At 42.2% G+C, this 18,551-nt stretch overlaps 1 protein-coding gene across 1 annotated transcript; it reads left to right on the top strand.

Annotated features, from left to right (window-relative positions):
• Positions 1 to 301: 301 nt before the first annotated feature.
• Positions 302 to 10,733, top strand: LOC306918086 (uncharacterized protein). The gene is made up of 3 exons (XM_079530975.1): positions 302 to 727; positions 8,313 to 8,453; positions 9,497 to 10,733. Exons 1-3 carry the CDS (start codon positions 430 to 432, stop codon positions 10,654 to 10,656), a joined length of 1,599 nt encoding a protein of 532 aa, XP_079387101.1. The 5' UTR covers positions 302 to 429; the 3' UTR covers positions 10,657 to 10,733.
• Positions 10,734 to 18,551: the final 7,818 nt, after the last annotated feature.

Below are 18,551 nucleotides of genomic sequence, written 5' to 3'. Positions count from 1 at the left end.
TTGATTTGTTTTTTTGTAGTTTGTCTTGTTGTCTAAATGTTTTCCTTTCCTTTCTTTTTTGTTGTTAAAGTGAATACATTGTATTGTGTTTAGGACCTCCTCGAAAAGGACATCAATGGGTTATTATTCCTATAAAGAATTTCAATCATCAATCACCATCCTTGTAGTCAGTAACAGTTACACCCCTCCTCCACCAGGTGGCGACAGGCAGCAGCGCCTGCATCCTTTGCTGCGCGTGCTCGTAAACACGTTGACCCGGAAGTAAATGCGTATTTTTTTATTTGCAGCCGTGATGGCGGAATCGACGAGGGGAGAACAAGTTGTTGAACCTCTTTGTTTGTGACTGATCCTCGATACATTTGACAAATTATTAGTATATTACAGTAGTAACCGAGAGATTTACACATTATTATATTACAGTTGGTGAAAATGTCTCCTAAAGGTAAAATGAGTCAAATTGAGTCTGTAGGCCTACGGCTGAAGATAAATGAACACATGACGTCGGTGGGAGAGGAGATATTGTGTGTTTTGGACAAACAGCGTGGTGTTGATGTTTGTAGTGTGACGCTTAATGCCAGAGTGTTTGTGTTGGAGCGCCTCAGCGCGGTGGGAGAGTTCATGTGCAACCTTTTCCAGAGAGAGATGGAGACACTAGAAACTCTGCTGGAGAAACAGAACAAACTGCTGGACGTGATGCTACAGCCACACATCAGACTACGCCGAGCAGGTTAGGGTTGTGTGTGTGTGTGTGTGTGTGTGTGTGTGTGTGTATGAAATTAAATGAAATGATTACTATATTTACCCAGGGTATCTGGGCTAAGCTCAAGAACTTGTTTCCAGCCAGGCCCTGCTCATAGAACATTTCATCGTAGTGGTTCAATGCCTTGTTCAAGGGCACTTCAGCGGTGGTAATTTTAACGTGTCGGACCGCTGATTCGAACTGGCGACCTTCCGGTGTTACATTTTGTCTTCAGACCCTGTCAACTCCAGACCGCGTCAACCGTCGCCGTAGAGACGGACCCACAACGGCAGATGTTGTTCACAGCGAAATAATGCGTAGCAGTCCGCGTCAATGCCTGTCTCTTCCCTTTATGTTAATCACAATTCCAAACACATAGCCTACCAATGTGATTCTTGTCTTAAGCGTCGGGCAGGCGTTGTGTGGACCTTAGCCAGGTTTTGTTGTTGTTGTTGACAGTCACGGGAAGAAGGGGTTGTCTGACTCTTCCTGTTTCTCAAATAATACATTAGCTTTTATAAATTATATTCTATTCGCCATTGGAGTATGAGTATGTGTCACGTACATTAACCATGTAGCCCAGCATGTAGTGCGTGGAAATAAACGCATTGATGAATGAAGGAATAAATAAATGTTTCTGACGGGATTCGAACTTGTCCTGCTCTCAGCATAAGTTCTCCAGTCTGGAGCATAGTCCAATGTGCCATTTTATTCACAACGTTTAGTAACCGTAATCACATCATGGAGTATAGAACCAGCCATCAACGCACCAAACCTAGGTTAAGTTGAGACCTCAGTCACCACACTGGTTTACAACATAGCTGTTTATTACCGATTTGTTTCTAAAAAGCATCTCTCACCATCATCACCTAAATTCACCTCATAGTCATTATGTTATACAGGCTACTTAGACATTGTAAATATATGAAGCATTATAGGTTAGTTAGACAGTTTGTTTATAACATGACCTCAGACAACACACAAAGAGCATCAAGAGGCCAAGTAAATCAGCCAACCACATGATTTAAGTTATTTTATTTGACACATCACATACATACACAAGAGTAACATTCTTGCCTTGCCCACTGTTCTACAGTGTGTAACAAAAATGACCACAAAAGGGCACACACTGTCTGATGTCAGATTGCTCCTGACCACCACAGGACACTAAAGGACAGTGTTGTCACAGTGGTCGCAGTCATACATTGCAGTCTGCTCCACTGTATCGGTTTGTAACCTTACCTTTATCTCCATCAACATGGACAGCCATGTTGATGGAGCTGTCCATGTTGATGGAGCATGTGACATTGGTTGGCAGTGTATAAAGGCACCATAATAGATTTAGGTAGGGTTGAACTAAATGATTTAGGCATTTAGCAGCTTTAACAACAACAAATGGTGCCTCAGTAAACCAGGATAGCAAATAATCTATAGTATCTAAATAGCATTCCATCTAAATTTAATTGTAACCTTTGCAGAAGTATCCATGGTCACCCAGGTCATCAAGAGCAACAAGACAGGTCATCGTTCTATTTTTTCTATTTTACACTCAGTGCCAATTTCTTAAAATGTAATCCTGGGTGCTACCCTCTGCCAACCTGGGGAGAGCCCCGAACTGAGCTCATACCTCAATGCATGAGGAGTGAGCAGTGTTTTTAAAATCAAATACAAATGATGGCTGGCCAACTAGAACAGTGGAGAGTGGATTGAGGGAGATGCACTGGTTTATGTGCAGGCTGGGAGTTGCCTACACACACCCAGTGAAACCATAATTCACAAGATGAGCATTCAATCTGAAAGAACATGAGTACATTGTTATTCATGTATTTAGTTAAAGCTCACATTTAACAGCTTTTGTATTGAGTTGGGCTTTCGTTTGAAATGTTCTCTGTCTGCATACTGTGAAATAAAAATGTCAATCAATTAATTCATTGGTTGATAATTATATGTAGGCCTATGTATGTGGGTTTCCATTTTATGTTATCTATGAGATAATGAGGTCATATAACAAACTGTTGTCTACCTATAATGCTTTTATGCTTCATATATTTACAATTTCTAAGTAGCCTGTATAACATAATGACTATAAGGTGAATTTAGGTGATGATGGTGAGAGATGCTTTTAGAAACACATCGGTAATAAACAGCTATGTTGTAAACCAGTGTGGTGACTGAGGTCTCAACTTAACCTAGGTTTGGTGCGTTGATGGCTGGTTCTATACTCCATGATGTGATTACGGTTACTAAACGTTGTGAATAGAATGGCACATTGGACTATGCTCCAGACTGGAGAACTTATGCTGAGAGCAGGACAAGTTTGAATCCCGTCAAAAACATTTATTTATTCCTTCATTCATCAATGCGTTTATTTTCACGCACTACATGCTGGGCTACATGGTTAATGTACGTGACACATACTCATACTCCAATGGCGAATAGAATATAATTTATAAAAGCTAATGTATTATTTGAGAAACAGGAAGAGTCAGACAACCCCTTCTTCCCGTGACTGTCAACAACAACAACAAAACCTGGCTAAGGTCCACACAACGCCTGCCCGACGCTTAAGACAAGAATCACATTGGTAGGCTATGTGTTTGGAATTGTGATTAACATAAAGGGAAGAGACAGGCATTGATGCGGACTGCTACGCATTATTTCGCTGTGAACAACATCTGCCGTTGTGGGTCCGTCTCTACGGCGACGGTTGACGCGGTCTGGAGTTGACAGGGTCTGAAGACAAAATGTAACACCGGTATCAAGACCGCTCAGCAATCCTTTCGTCCACCGCTGCCGTGTGTGTGTGTGTGTGTGTGTGTGTGTGTGTGTGTGTGTGTGTGTGTGTGTGTGTGTGTGTGTGTGTGTGTGTGTGTGTGTGTGTGTGTGTGTGTGTGTGTGTGTGTGTGTGTGTGTGTGTGTGTGTGTGTGGTGCAGTAGACACGTTTGCAACTGTTTTAAATCACCAACACATTAGTTCTAATCTATTAAGAGTAAGGTCAGCTACATTATGACGCCAGACAGTGTTTTTGTTGACGACAATGCAACAGACTAGTTAGTAACTGGTAACTAGTTAGTTACCAGTTACTAGTTAGTCTGATTGAACCTGACTTAAAGGACCACTTCACCACTTTTCAACCTATCTTCATATAATAGTTCCTCAGTAATATTCATGATACAATTTAAGATTTTTATTATCGATTATAGATTTTTATTATCGTGTGCAGATAGTTTTGTAGTAGTTTATTTTGGTGATAAAAGAACATTGCATGGATTCATACATTTGTAGGGGTGTTAGCCCCTGCTATGCCCAGCTTTCTGGGTTTGTGTGAGCACAAACATTGGCTGATGATTGGTGATCACCCCATAGCGATGATTTGATTGGCTGAGCAAAGTACATATTGAAGATAAAAGTGACGACCCCAAAAGTGATTGACCGGAATTACATTTGTGACCGGGTCTGGCAAATGGGCCCTCATCTCGACCAGAGTAATTTTTCAGTTTTTTTTTGTGACGATGTGATTTAGTAAGAGAAACCTATGAAAATCTGGGAAGTAAATCGTTACCAAGAAATGTCTTCACTAATATGTTTCTAAAAGTGTCTAATAATATGTACTAAAAGTTTGAAATTCAACTCCCGTGGGAAATTTGAGTTATTAGCATAATATGTGACCATGACCATACCACCTATATAAGGCAACAAAGTCCAAATTTCATCATTCTTTAAAAGGATCCCTGGCTAATGAGACATGTCTTAAAACATTATACTTGACCTCTATTACTGAAAAAATAAAATGAAAACACCTTAAATATTTTATTTCTTTCATAAAACAAAATCTTTCACTCAATAGGGACTGCTCCTGTCGCAAGTTGATGATGTCATATGTTCATGTGTGGTCCAGCCCTATGGAATATATGGAATGCACGTGCTAATAAAACATATTTTAAATATTGCTTTGATGCTCATATTAACTTTAGGAAGTATTAAGTTGTTTTTTATTAGCATTTGCATTCTATAATTCCATAGGGCTAGACCACACATGGACATATGACATCAACTTGCGACAGGTGCAGTCACTATTGACTGAAAAATTATTTATGAAAGAAATAAAATATTGAAGGTGTTTTTATTATTTTATTTTAATTTTAGAGGGTAAGTATAATATTTTAAGGCATATTTGTCTTATTAGCCAGGGATCCTTTTAAGTAGCATGTGACATATAAAACTAGGGGGTTTTCATGATTCTGAATCCATTCCAAGCATTCGTTTTGCACAAAAAACACTCCTTGGGAGGAAAACAGCCATAGCCGTCATCACAAATGTAATGAGGTCAGCACATTTGGGCAAATGGATATGGCCGAATTTAGCACAATGAGTGTTTTTAGTGAAAAACTAATGCTTGGAATGGATTCAGAATCATGAAAAAACCCTAGTTTCATATATCATGCTACTTAAAGAATGATGACATTTTGACTTTTTTGCCTTATATAGGATGTTAATGGTATGGTCACATTATGCTAATAACTCAAATTTCCCACGGGAGTTTAATTTCAAACTTTTAGTATATATTAGACACCTTTAGAAACACATTGGTGAAGACATTTCTTGGCAACGATTTAGTTCCCAGATTGGTCAAATATAAAATGCTCTTACTAATTGGTTGAGCACGGAATATAATGTATAATGATCTTACTGTATGATGATAAGAGCGACCCTCACTAAGCCAACGACTTATTTTCCTATCCGTTTCACAACCAAAGCAAACTTAGAAAATAAATCACACTTGTGAGGGGTGCTCTTATCATCATACATCATCACATTCTGATTCACAATTATCCCTTCACTAAATCCCACCCCAAAAAGCGATTGTCCAATGCCAATCCAAATAGTTTAAGGATGGGTTGGGGAGGGACTTTTCTGTCCTCACTTTTTGGAGTGGTGCAACAACTCCAAGGAACAGCTTTGTCCCTATGTCCTAACCTATGTGACTATGTCCCTGTGTCCCGATGTTTAGAGTACCAATAGGGGGTGCTGTTGCACCACTCACTTCAGACTGGTCTGACTTTTTTAATCCTCAATACGTACATTGCTCAGCCAATCAAATCATCACTATGGGGTACACACAGACACACAAAGCTGGGTCCGACCGTTGATTCAGCATGTCGGACCTTTGGTGTGTCGGATCTGTGTGTGCACACCACGGGTACAGAGAGGAGACTCGCTCAGAACAAGATTTCCGGTCACCATTTTCCAGCCTCACTGTGGCGACAGATATAAATAAGGAAACAGCGCACAACAACAACATTGACAGTTCTAGACTCATGGCGTGAACTGAACGCATTCACTATGACGGATTTATCGGGTTCATTTTGCGTTGATGTCTCCAGGGTGCCTCTATGTGCCCACAACAACAGATCTACAAGCAGTTGACAGCCAGCTTGTATGTCTGTTTTTTGAGGGGCACTCCCCTCTTATGCCCGGCTTTGTGTGTCTGTGTGTACGGGTCCAATAGCGGTGATTTAATTGGCTGAGCAATGTACATATTGAGTACAGAAAAGTGAGGACGCCCATTGTGATTGGCCGGAATGTGATGATGTGTGATCACTTCACACGTGTGATTTGTTTTTCTCCCTCTACTGGCTGTGTGTGTGGGTGCGTGCGCTGCAGGCTGAGCCGCCGTCAACTTTGCCCTTTCAGACTTGGTCTGAACCGTTTTTTTGATGTGCTTCCATGCACAGGTAGAGAGCCTCCATGTGTTTTGGAATGTTGAAGGATATGTTATTTTGTCAGCTGACACCCAAAAGCCATGCAGCGTTTATTTAATTGATATCTCTGACAGTCAATGCGCTGCTCCCATGCTAGCTCGGCTAGGGAGATAACAACACGCCGACTACTAGACGGATGCATATCATGATCTGTGTGCAACATAACTGCTATTCATTTACTGAGAGAACACACGTTTACCTGATCACTATTTATTCACTGAGGAGAGAACACACGTGTGCCTGATCACTCGTCAATTCACTCTCGTGGTGTTTTTTCCTCTCTCTGGTTCCATGTCCACACGTCTTCTCATCAAGTCAACTTGTAAACATTGAGAACTGTTTTGACGTGAGGGGATCGAGGCGGAGATCAGACCACCCAAACTAATCCCTGTCGACCCATGGCTAAACAAGTCAAAGATAGTACAGAGATTGAATATAGATTTTCCATTTTTGACTCATGCTCATCTCAACTTAAAAAAATCAAAATCCCAAAAAGTTTTTTTATTATAAATAATTACATATATATTTGATGTATTGTTCAAAAACATTATAAGAAACAACGTGTGAAGTGAGTGGTGCAACTCCGTGTGAGGGTCCACGGAACATCCAGACCGCCATAAATTTAATATGTTTATAAATGTTAAAATCACTTTCCATCTCAGACCGTGTGTGTGTGTGTGTGTGTGTGTGTGTGCGTGTGTGCGTGCGTGCGTGCGTGCGTGCGTGCGCGCGCGCGCGCGACACAGCCAGGGACACACAGCTGTCTATAGGAGGAGTGGTTGCACAAAAAGATGAGATGTTTTCCAAATGGTAGAGGGAACGTAGTGTGTGTCTCTGTACTGCTCTAGTCTAGTACATCTAGACACGTACATGTCTCTCGTCGCGGTTCTGCATGGTTTTTACTTCCTGCTTGCACATAGTGTACACAGATGACGACCAAGCTGATTCGAGAAGTGCCATAGGCTCCTGGAAGACTTTCCCCTCGATCACCTTGGCCGTCAACTCTGCACACAGGGAGTAAACAAAACCTTGCACACGACGAGTGGCATGCATTGCACAAGAGCAGCTGACAGCGTCCTATGTGAAAATAACCGCTCACTATTTTGAAGGCTGGGCTGTGAAGAGTTGGCCTCGCATACAATACCACTGCATGGATTTTGCATGGATTTTTTTTTGCAATGGCAGGTTCGTCTGGCTACGCGAGACTAGTGAAGATTATGTTACTACTACTGCTGTAGCGTACGGATTAACACATTTATTTAGTTTTGAGTGTTGCACCCACTCCATTGCGGAGCTTTGTGTGTCCCTGGGTCCGTGGCTGGCTGGCTGGGTCCGTCCGAGCACGGAAATAGCGTTAGGTTGGTTTTCACCACCAAGTGTCACATATTAACTGTATATATGATGATTTTGGGTGTGACAGTACAGTACAGTACAGTAGAGGGACCCCCGGGGATCACCACACAGTAACTCTGTCATTTCTCGACCGTTCCGGACGTGGGGCGGCTCGCCGAAACCGGCCTGCCACCCTGAGCGCGTTCCTGTGGGTCTGGAAGTTCCGGGGACCCCCACACAGTTTTGTACCACTCGGTTCACACGGGTGTGATTTTGTATTAACATTGGGGCCTGTGCAGTCAATGCACAGTTGTGCTCTCCTGTCAACTGATTGAAAAAGTAAAATAGATTGACACGTCTGTAAATGGCCACGACACGTCGACTCGCCCAATATGAGTCGTTTAACATCCCTAATTGAAGCCATTATTGGTGTCCTTTATCATATAAAGTCCTCATTGTTTGTATTCCTTCATTCCAGACCAGTGTGTGGAGTCCAGTCTGCAGGTGAAGATCAGTCCTCCAGCCACCACTGTTTCTATTAAACAGGAACCTGAAGACCACCTTAAACAGGAACCTGAAGACCACCTTAAACAGGAACCTGAAGACCACATAGATCTCAGTAAGTTTAAAGCACTTTACTTTTTACTATTTAGGCATTTAGCAGACACTCTTTATCCAGAGCAATTTAAGTAAGAACATTCATCAAATGTATAGAGACAGTGTAGTGTCTCAGTAGCCTCGGTACCCAGGCTTTCATTTTCGTCGGCGCAAAAAATTAAAGCCTGGGGGAACGCATTGGTCGCTCTGGTTTAGGAGTGGGAATCAGGCCTTCAGGGTGGGCGTCGCTCTAAATTATGTGACATAGTGCTGCACTGGGGGAGAGGAGAGGAGGTGCCGGGGCTGATGGACAGGCCGCCCTGAACCAATCAGGGCGTGCGCAAATCTCAGCCACGACCCGCCCCTCTAGACCAGAAACCTAACACATTAACTCAGGCTAGTGTCTCAGTGATCTAGTATCAACTTACAGTAAGTAAGGTAAGCACATTCATCAAATGTATAGAGACAGTGTAGTGTCTCAGTGATCTAGGATCATACTGTAGGTAACCCATGAACCTAGCATCACCCCCCCCCCATTCGGGTCTAAAATAGGAGTATGAATCGCGCCTAAGGGTTATGGCAGAAATGTGTATTTTATTCTGATCTCTTGTGGAGCTATCATCAGGGGTGAAAGTGTGTCGGTACTAAGGATGTGAAGATGAACCGATGAACCGGTAATCGGTTTTAACATTAACAATGTGATTTGCATCGATGCGTGGACTCCTGGGTCAATCTGAATGTACCATGAATCAGACTAGATCAATCTGAATGTACCATGAATCGGACTAGATCAATCTGAATGTACCATGAATCGGACTAGGGTTCAGTTAAAACATCAGTAATCTGGTCCATCAGTGTTTCCATCATTCATTAGGGAATTTAGAGCGCAATAAAAACAGCCAAGCTTTTTTAACCGATGTGAATACTTTATTTTCCATTGTTGAGAGCTGCACCTGAGCACTACTGTGTGCACTAGCTTTTCATGTAACAGAGGAAAGTCAGGAAACACTGCATGAAACAAATCAAATCAAATCTTTACCGTTTCTCATTGTGTCTTTTTCCTAGACGTCCTGCACCTCCCTGTATTTTCTCTAGACGTCCTGCACCGCCCTGTGTGTAAAGAGGTTTCCTCTGAAGAGGAGAGGAGCTCCAGTCTGGTCCAGGAGGAACCAGAGCCTCCACACATTAATGATGAGCAGGAGGAGCTACTTCAAAGACCAGAAGAGGTTGATAGTCCAATGCTGACATTACTAGCAGTGAAAAGTGAACATGATGATGGTGAGAACAGAGACACAGAGCCTGTAGCCAGCACCTCAACTCAACACATGAAAACACAAGCTGATGTAGAGGACGGTGGAACATCACAACCAGCTAGTGATGAGCAGCTCCTCTCTTCACACTGTTCTGAATCTGACATCACTGAAGACAGTGATGAGTGGCAGCCCAGTGTAGATCAGTCACCTTTAAACACACTGAAGTCACGCAAAATGTTTAATCATGAGGGAAGTCTAAAAAGACACATGATGACTGATACAGGAAAAAAGTCCTTATCTTGTACAGTTTGTAGCAAAGGCTTTCGTTTCAATGGCGTTCTAAAAAGACACATGATGACTCATACAGGAGAAAAGTCCTTTACTTGTAAAGTTTGTAGAAAAGGCTTTAGGCGAAAGGGTCACCTAAAATCACACATGATGACTCATACAGGAGAAAAGCCCTTCACTTGTAAAGTTTGTAGGAAAGGCTTTGGTGACTGCAGTACTCTAAAAACACACATGATGACTCATACAGGGGAAAAGTCCTTTACATGTAAAGTTTGTAGAAAAGGCTTTAGGCAAAACCGTCACCTAAAATCACACATGAGGACCCATACCGGAGAAAAGCCCTTCACTTGTAATGTTTGTAGCAAAGCCTATTTCGACTTGAGTACTCTAAAAAGACACATGAAGACTCATACCGGAGAAAAGCCCTTCACTTGTAAAGTTTGTAGCAAAGCCTTTGGTCAGTTGGGTTATCTAAAAATACACATGAGCACTCATACCGGAGAAAAGCCCTTCACTTGTAAAGTTTGTAGCAAAGCCTTTGCTCTGTTGTGTACTCTAAAAACACACATGAGGACTCATACCGGAGAAAAGCCCTTCACTTGTAATGTTTGTAGCAAAGCCTTTGGTCAGTCGTGTACTCTAAAAAGACACATGAGCACTCATACAGCAAGGGGAAATATTTAGCTGAACCAGAGGGCATGGCCATCAGTATAATCCCCCTGTATCCACCTGTTTCCAGTGTCCTGAGCCCTTGTGTGAAAGTTGTGCATAACTTCCTGTTGATTTTTTTTGTGTTTTTTTTTTTGTTTTAACCTAAGCTATCCGGATGGGGTAAACAGTGCTACGTATTCAGGCCATTCACCACAAATAAAGAGGTTTAAATTGATTGAAATCCGAGTGCATGTGTTGTTTTTGCTCTGCATCGTCTGCCTTGCATTTGGAGTGCTGGTGGATCACTGAATGAAACCCCGCCCAGTGGAGTGAACACAGGGTGTATCCGTCCTCCCTTTGGCTAGTGCCTATCACTGCCGGGTCATAGTTCACCAATGCTGAACCGTAAAGCTAAATTCCAATACCCCAAATCTCGGCCACTCGCTCACCTGGGGTCCAGCTTGACCCGTGGTGAAAACCAACCAAACGCCATTTTCGTGCTCGGACACAGCCAGCCAGCCAGGGATACAAATAGCTGTCTATAGGTAGTACCCACAGGAATCTGCGATTCCGCGATCGCGGATTTTACCACTGATTTCAAAGCCGTCTGTGGAATTCTCGACCACCAATAGACGGATGCCCCTGTTTTTACTCCCGGAATTTTCTACTGGGGAAAATTCCGGGAGAATAAACTGGTCGCGGAGCGTCCGTATAACATGACAAAGTTACTTATTACTACCAGTAGTACTATAATAAGGATTTGTACATGGTGAGGTGTCTGACAACACTATTTATTTATGTCCTGACTCAAAGGCGGCATAAATAATTCACGGAACGAAACGCGCGCCCTCTAATAGGTTCCTTCTGAAACGGAATCTGTGTAAATGGTTCCTACTGAAACTCAATCCATGTCCTGACCTTAGACTTGGAGTATATAGTAATAGAGACGGCACCGGATTTTTCCTCCCATCCACTTGCATTAAGTGCATTAAGTTGCTAAAAAAACAAAAAAGATAGTCAACGGACGAGCACGTTCATGTGTTTGGCCCAGCGCTGCAATACCAGATTCGGCCACTATGTCCATTTCGCCTCAGGGTTTCCTCCGGGTGCCGTCTCTATTCATATATACTCTAAGGTCCTGAATCTTGACAATGACAAATTGACAATGCTAAAGCAGAAAAGAATAAATATTACTCCCACATTAAGTATCCTCTAGTCTAAACTGTAGTTACTGTTACTGTGGAAGGATAGAGATTGTCTTTGAGCGACAAGATGAATGACAACCTTTGCAACCAAAACAAATTAAAACATGAATTATAATCAATCCCCAAAAACGATTATGTGAATATTATGACGCATCCATAATTACAATTAATTGTATCTATTTCATGAAAGATTTGACTTATTAAAAAAAATAGCTTGATAACTTGATTTAGGTTAAATAAGTTAATGTCCGCGGAATATTAACTAAGGCGCGCTGTAAGCGACTGCAGGGGATTAAACTATAAGTCGCTGAGAGGCGATCATATGGGACTTATTGTCAGACGCGCTCCGCTCTGCAAACAAAATAAATTTGCTGGGTCCAAGGACTGCGTTTAAGGGGTTAAAGCAGTGTAAAAACTCATAAGGGTGCTCAAACATAAAGCAAAAGTAACCACAGAATCAACGTAAATAAAATAAAGCGGTGTAAAGTGGTCAACAAAAAGTATGGCGTCCCACACACCCCCTCTCTCTGTGTCCACAGCAGGTTAACGGGTGATGTTAATGGGAACCTTGGGTCCGCCCCTATGCCCGTCAATCATCCACATCAACACCAGTGACAGCCTACTCATTTCATTGACCAATGTATAATCAACATAACCAAACCAATTCATGGCTCTTACACGCGCAATCAAGGATTGATCTCCGCTGAATTAGGAATGTTCTCCGCGGAATCAAGACTTTTTCTCCGCGGATTCCTGTGGGGACTATATAGGAGTGGTTGCACCACTCAAAAAGATCAGATGTTTTTCCAAATGGTAGAGGGAACGTGTGTGTGTGTGTCTCTGTGCTGCTCTAATCTAGTGCACGTCTCTCGCCGTGTGTGCGGTTATTACGTCCTGCTTGCACATAGTGTGCACAGATGATTCGAGAAGTGCCATAGGCTCACGGAAGCCTTTCCCCTTGATCACCTTGTCCGTCAACTCTGCACACACTATGGCAAGCAGGAAGTCAGGGAGTAAACAAAACAGCGCACACGACGAGTGACATGCATTGCACAAGAGCAGCTGACCGCGTTGACTACAGAATCCTATGTGAAAATAACCGCTCACTATTTTGGGCTGTGAAGAGTTGAGGCCTATTCATAGTCCAGTTTTCGGTGAAGAGGTGACCACCGAAACGGTATTTAGTAAAAACAGAGAGATGTGTTGTGTGAGCGGTGAAAACCGTGGTGTGACTTCATGTTGTTTTTGGTGGTCACCTCTTTACCGAAAACTGGACTATGAATAGACATTTCGCCTTGCAGACAATACCACTGCATGGATTTTATTTCTTTATTTGTATTTTTGCAATGGCAGATTCGTCTGGCTACGCGAGGCTAGTGAAGAGTGCCATCCTACTGCTGTAGCGTACGGATTAACACATTTATTTAGTTTTGAGTGTTGCAACCACTCCATTGCGGAGCTTTGTGTGTCCCTGGGTCCCTGGCTGGCTGGGTCCGTCCAAGCAATAGCATTTGGTTGGTTTTCACCACCAAGTGTCGCATATTAACTGTATATATGATTTTGCGTGTGACAGTACAGTAGAGGGACCCCGGGGATCACCACACAGTAACTCTGTCATTTCTAGACCGTTTCGGACACAGGGGGGCTCGCCGGAACCGGAATGCCAACATGGGCGCGTTCCTGTGGGTCTGGAAGTTCCGGGGAACACCACAGTTATGCACCACTCGTTTCACACATGTGTGAGCTCTCCTGTCAACTGATTGAAAAAGTAAAAGAGTAAAATAGATCGACACGTCTGTAAATGGCCACGACACGTCATATAAAGTTCTTATCCAGGTCACATCAAAATCCTCATTGTTAAAGTCCTTATTGTATTCCTTCCTTCATTCCAGACCAGTGTGTGGAGTCCAGTCTGCAGGTGAAGATCAGTCCTCCAGACACCACTGTTTCTATTAAACAGGAACCTGAAGACCACCTTAAACAGGAACCTGAAGACCACATAGATCTCAGTAAGTTTCAAGCACTTTGCTTTTTACTATTCAGGCATTTAGCAGACACTCTTTATCCAGAGCAACTTACAGTAAGCAAGGTAAGCACATTCATCAAATGTATAGAGACAGTGTAGTGTCTCAGTGATCTAGGATCATACTGTAGTAAACCATGAACCTAGCATCAGTCTAAACACTATAATATCACACAATAAATAATCTGTACATTGAAACTAGACAAGGATGCCAGGTCATGAAATTAACCTAGCATCTGTCTAAATAACAAATTCATTAGGGAATTCATTCATTAGGGAATTTAGAGTGCAATAAATACAGCCGAGCTCTTTTAAATGTGAATACTTTGGTTAGCTTTTCATTTTACACAATCAGCGCCAGGATTTCTTTCAAAATAGCAGCTCGGGGTGCCGCGCAGATATGACAGCTTTTACTCTGAAAGCCCCCCCCTCCTTCCGTTCCGTACAAAAACCGGGAGGCATAATGTTGCTTGCTTACCTCGCTATGATTACGATAAAGTCACTCGATAATCCCTCGCGTTCATATTTTAAACGAGAGGCATGTTGAAGTCAGAAATGAAGAGCTTAGTATATCCATCTGGTCAAAACCACGGAGAGCTCCCTAGATTACGCGCTACGAGCCTTTCTTTCTGAGCGGTAAACAGGGAAGTGAACGCCTATGTTGCAGAGGGAGAGGCCACCCCCCCCCCCCCCCCCCCGCGCCCGCGCCCCCCCCCAAAAAAGGGAAAGAAATCTGAATATTTTTCTCTCGTTTGATATCAATCATAGCTAAGTCATAGCTAATCCATTGGTTGGATTAGCTATGACGTCTCCACACGGTCTAAATGGGTTAACAGAGGAAACACTGCATGAAAAACATGCAAAGTTCAAACCTTTACCGTTTCTGATTGTATCTTTTCCTAGACTCCCTGCACCTCCCTGTGTTTTCCCTAGATGTCCTTCACCTCCCTGTGTGTAAAGAGGAGGTTTCCTCTGAAGAGGAGAGGAGCTCCAGTTTGGTCCACGAGGAACCAGAGCTTCCACACATTAAAGATGAGCAGGAGGAGCTACTTCAAAGACCAGAAGAGGTTGCTAGGCCAATGCTGACATTACTAGCAGTGAAAAGTGAAGATGATGATGGTGAGAACAGAGGCACAGAGCCTGTAGCTAGCACCTCAACTGAACACATGAAAACACAAGCTGATGTAGAGGACTGTGGAACATCACAACCAGCTAGTGATGACCAGCTCCTCTCTTCACACTGTTCTGAATCTGACATCACTGAAGACAGTGATGAGTGGCAGCCCAGTGTAGATCAGTCACCTTTAAACACACTGAAGTCACACAAGACACATGTGGAAGGACAGAGATTGTCTTTGAGCAACAAGATGTCCGGGGACCTGAAACCATCGAAAGAAACTCAGAGTCACACAGGGAGGACAAGTTTTAGTTGTGCAGTGTGTTGTAAAACGTTTAATCGCAAGGGAAATCTGAAGATGCACATGCAAACTCATTCAGGGGAAAAACCATTTACTTGTTCAATTTGTAGAAAAGGCTTTATACACTTGTATTATCTAAAAAGACACATGATGACTCATACAGGTGAAAAGCCATTTACTTGTAAAGTTTGTAGCCGAGGCTTTAGGCAAACTAGTACTCTAAACAATCACATGAGGACTCATACAGGGGAAAAAACATGTACTTGTTCAGTTTGTAAAAAAGGCTTTAGTCAAACTAGTACTCTAAAAAATCACATGAGGACTCATACAGGGGGAAAGCGATTTACCAGTGTAGATCAGTTGCTAACTCATTCAGTGGAAAAACCATTTACTTGTTCAATTTGTAGAAAAGGCTTTATTCACTTGTATTATCTAAAAAGACACATGAAGACTCATATAGGGGGAAAAACATGTACTTGTTCAGTTTGTAAAAAAGGCTTCAGTCAAACTTCTGATCTAAAAAGACACATGAGGACTCGTACAGGGGAAAAGCCCTTCACTTGTAATGTTTGTAGAAAAGGCTTTGGTGACAAAAGTTATCTAAAAAGACACGAGAGCTCATGCAGTGGAAAATCCATGTAATAAGTAGGTCGGGGGAGGCATATTGTCGGTTAGTGATGGGTATTGGCAACAACCTCACGATCGATACATATCACGATACAGAGTGTGCCAATGTTTTGAAAAATAACATTTTAAGTTTCCAAACCAATTTAAAAAACTTAGTGGATAACATTTTTGCTTTTATGTGACACTCTTGTATTAAGTAGATCAATACATTCACGTGAATACATAAAAAGGTAAAATATGGAGACAAAGTTAATTCAGGGTTTATTTAATAGTCCTGGGGATGGATTTCATTCCTGAGGATTTTAAAGGGGCCATTTAATGAGATAAGTGCAGATTTGCACTAAACATTTTCAGTCTTGGGATCTTTTTTTTGTGCTTTAGGCCCTAATCTCCACATTTTAGGATTCATGTGTAGAGTAGTTGAACTGAAACAGTTTTTTTTTTTTTCAAAGGATCATCTGAGTTGACAGATGATATCAGACACATGTATGATCTAGGCCAAGGATATTAAAATTGAACAGTCGAGAGGGGGCACGGTGGCGCCTGCTGTAACTTCTTTGTCGGGCTTGGGCGGCCAATCGCGGTCCTGGATTTTCGGTGGGACCGAGAATGCCTGCACCGAGAATCAGCTAATCAACTTTCTGCCTGTCGGAGTGGACCAATAGCAGCCAGCTGCAGCCTCGCCAAAAGCCAATCACAACAAAGCCGGTTAGAGAAAAACGAGGGGGCCGCCCACCTCCCGCAGCAACAGAGAAGGCAAATAAAATAAATAAAAATAAAGTTTGATTCACACGGTCAGCTTGTTCTTTTGTCATTCTCTAGCATGTCATGATCTTTGTGTTTTTAAACGTGACCCACACGTCCAAGACAATCGGTTGAGTTGGCTGTTCAATGTTCATTGCAACGAGGAGGTGATTAGTTTTAGTCTTTTTGTTGTCATTGCATCGCTTTGATTACGTTAATGGACTTCTGGTATCGTTGCATTATTATTAATAGTCTATTTGAGAATGACGAGGAAGCCTATAAGTCATAAGTCATGATCGATGTGTTATGTGGCTATATTTTATTCATTGTTTCCTACAGTCAAGGGTTGCCTTTAGTCTTAAAGAAAGAGAATGTCATATTGCTTTACACAACACAATCAAGATGTAACATATACACAATATGATTACATTGCTTAATGATGGTTTCATAACAACAGCTTTATTTATATGAACAATATAAATGATAAAATTGCCGACTGATAACGGTTAAAAGAAATCACCTGGGGAATAAATACACAATGAACATGTCTGAAAGAACCCATGAATGGACACTGGACAGTAAAGTCAAGAGCAGGCTCTTCTGCAATGACATTGATGACTGTGCTTTGATAAGGTTATGTATCAGAAGTATATGATTTATAGTGTTACCAGCTGGCATTATATAGTCTACTGTATATAGGCTACAAGACAAGTCAAGCATTATATGCAATAATGTTTTGAACAACTCACATCAATAATACCGGGTGAAAGAAATATGTTGCATATTGTAGTCTACAATAGCCTATGAAGTTAATATAGGCTATATTAATGGTTTGCACTGCAATGACTGATGACAATGATCTGAAAAAGGAATGAAAATCTATAGGTGTGCCGTCGCGGAGCGCACACTAGGTAGCCAAGACCTGCACTGACATTTTACTATAAGGCATATCTCGCTCATTTCTTAAGCGATTCTTAAAATTAAAAAATCGCCATAATCCGTGGGAACTCTACTTTCAATTGGTGTTGTCAGCCAAGGCCTTGAGCCACGTGAGGCACCGCCGAGCGAGTCGCCGTGCCGAGCGTTGCGACGGCCACCAGACCCGACTCAGCGCCGTCCGAGTTACGTCCCGATAGGCAGAGAATAGTATAGTAGCCCCTAGTTTCCATGCTCCGACAATAGTTGGAAATGACACGTCCACCAGGGGGAAACCTTGACCAGGCTATGTTCAGCCAAGGGTGAGTATGCCAGTATGTATGCCATATTGGCCCTATTTGAAGGTGCTGATAACGAATGATTTCGCCTATTCAATACAGAGATAACGGTCGAATCGGCTGGGCTGCTGCGTCTTCCTGTTCTGTCGTTACAAGGAGTGAGCGAGAGAGCGAGAGAGAGCGCGCCCATTTAGGCTATATTAAAGGTCTTTTATATATGTGATACATGTGATCTCACAATGTGCGAGTCAGAGCTAATGTTACTCAATGATCATTTGCCGTCTGATATCACAGCAATCAACTATATTTGAATAACTAAACGTATTGATTGGACAATAGTTATCTGCTTGTCAGAAAGTGTGAGAGAGAGAAAACGTGAATGAAATTTCTCCAATGTCTATAATTGCTTGTGTGCGCAGAGAGAGAGAGATAGATGCGCTCCAAATTTGGTAAATCAGCCAGATCGTTCAGCAATGACTTTCATTTCATGTCATGTTAATAGGATAAAAATGCCTAATTACTGTGTACCCTATAACTCTCTCGCTCTGACATACCTCTGAAATGATAGAGTAGGTTTAGGTTTGTGTAGGCAACGCGCATCATGGACAAGTAGCCTATAGTGGATTGAAAAATTAGGTAGTAGGCGGCAGGCCTAATGCCTTTATCTCACGTCAATTTTAGCGTTGTATACTTTTAT

This window comes from Electrona antarctica (assembly GCF_951216825.1).
Source record: "Electrona antarctica genome assembly, contig: scaffold_41, whole genome shotgun sequence".
NCBI classification, from domain to species: domain Eukaryota; kingdom Metazoa; phylum Chordata; class Actinopteri; order Myctophiformes; family Myctophidae; genus Electrona; species Electrona antarctica.
Note: the sequence above shows the minus strand (reverse complement) of the source record. Positions and strands in the feature narration are given on the sequence as shown.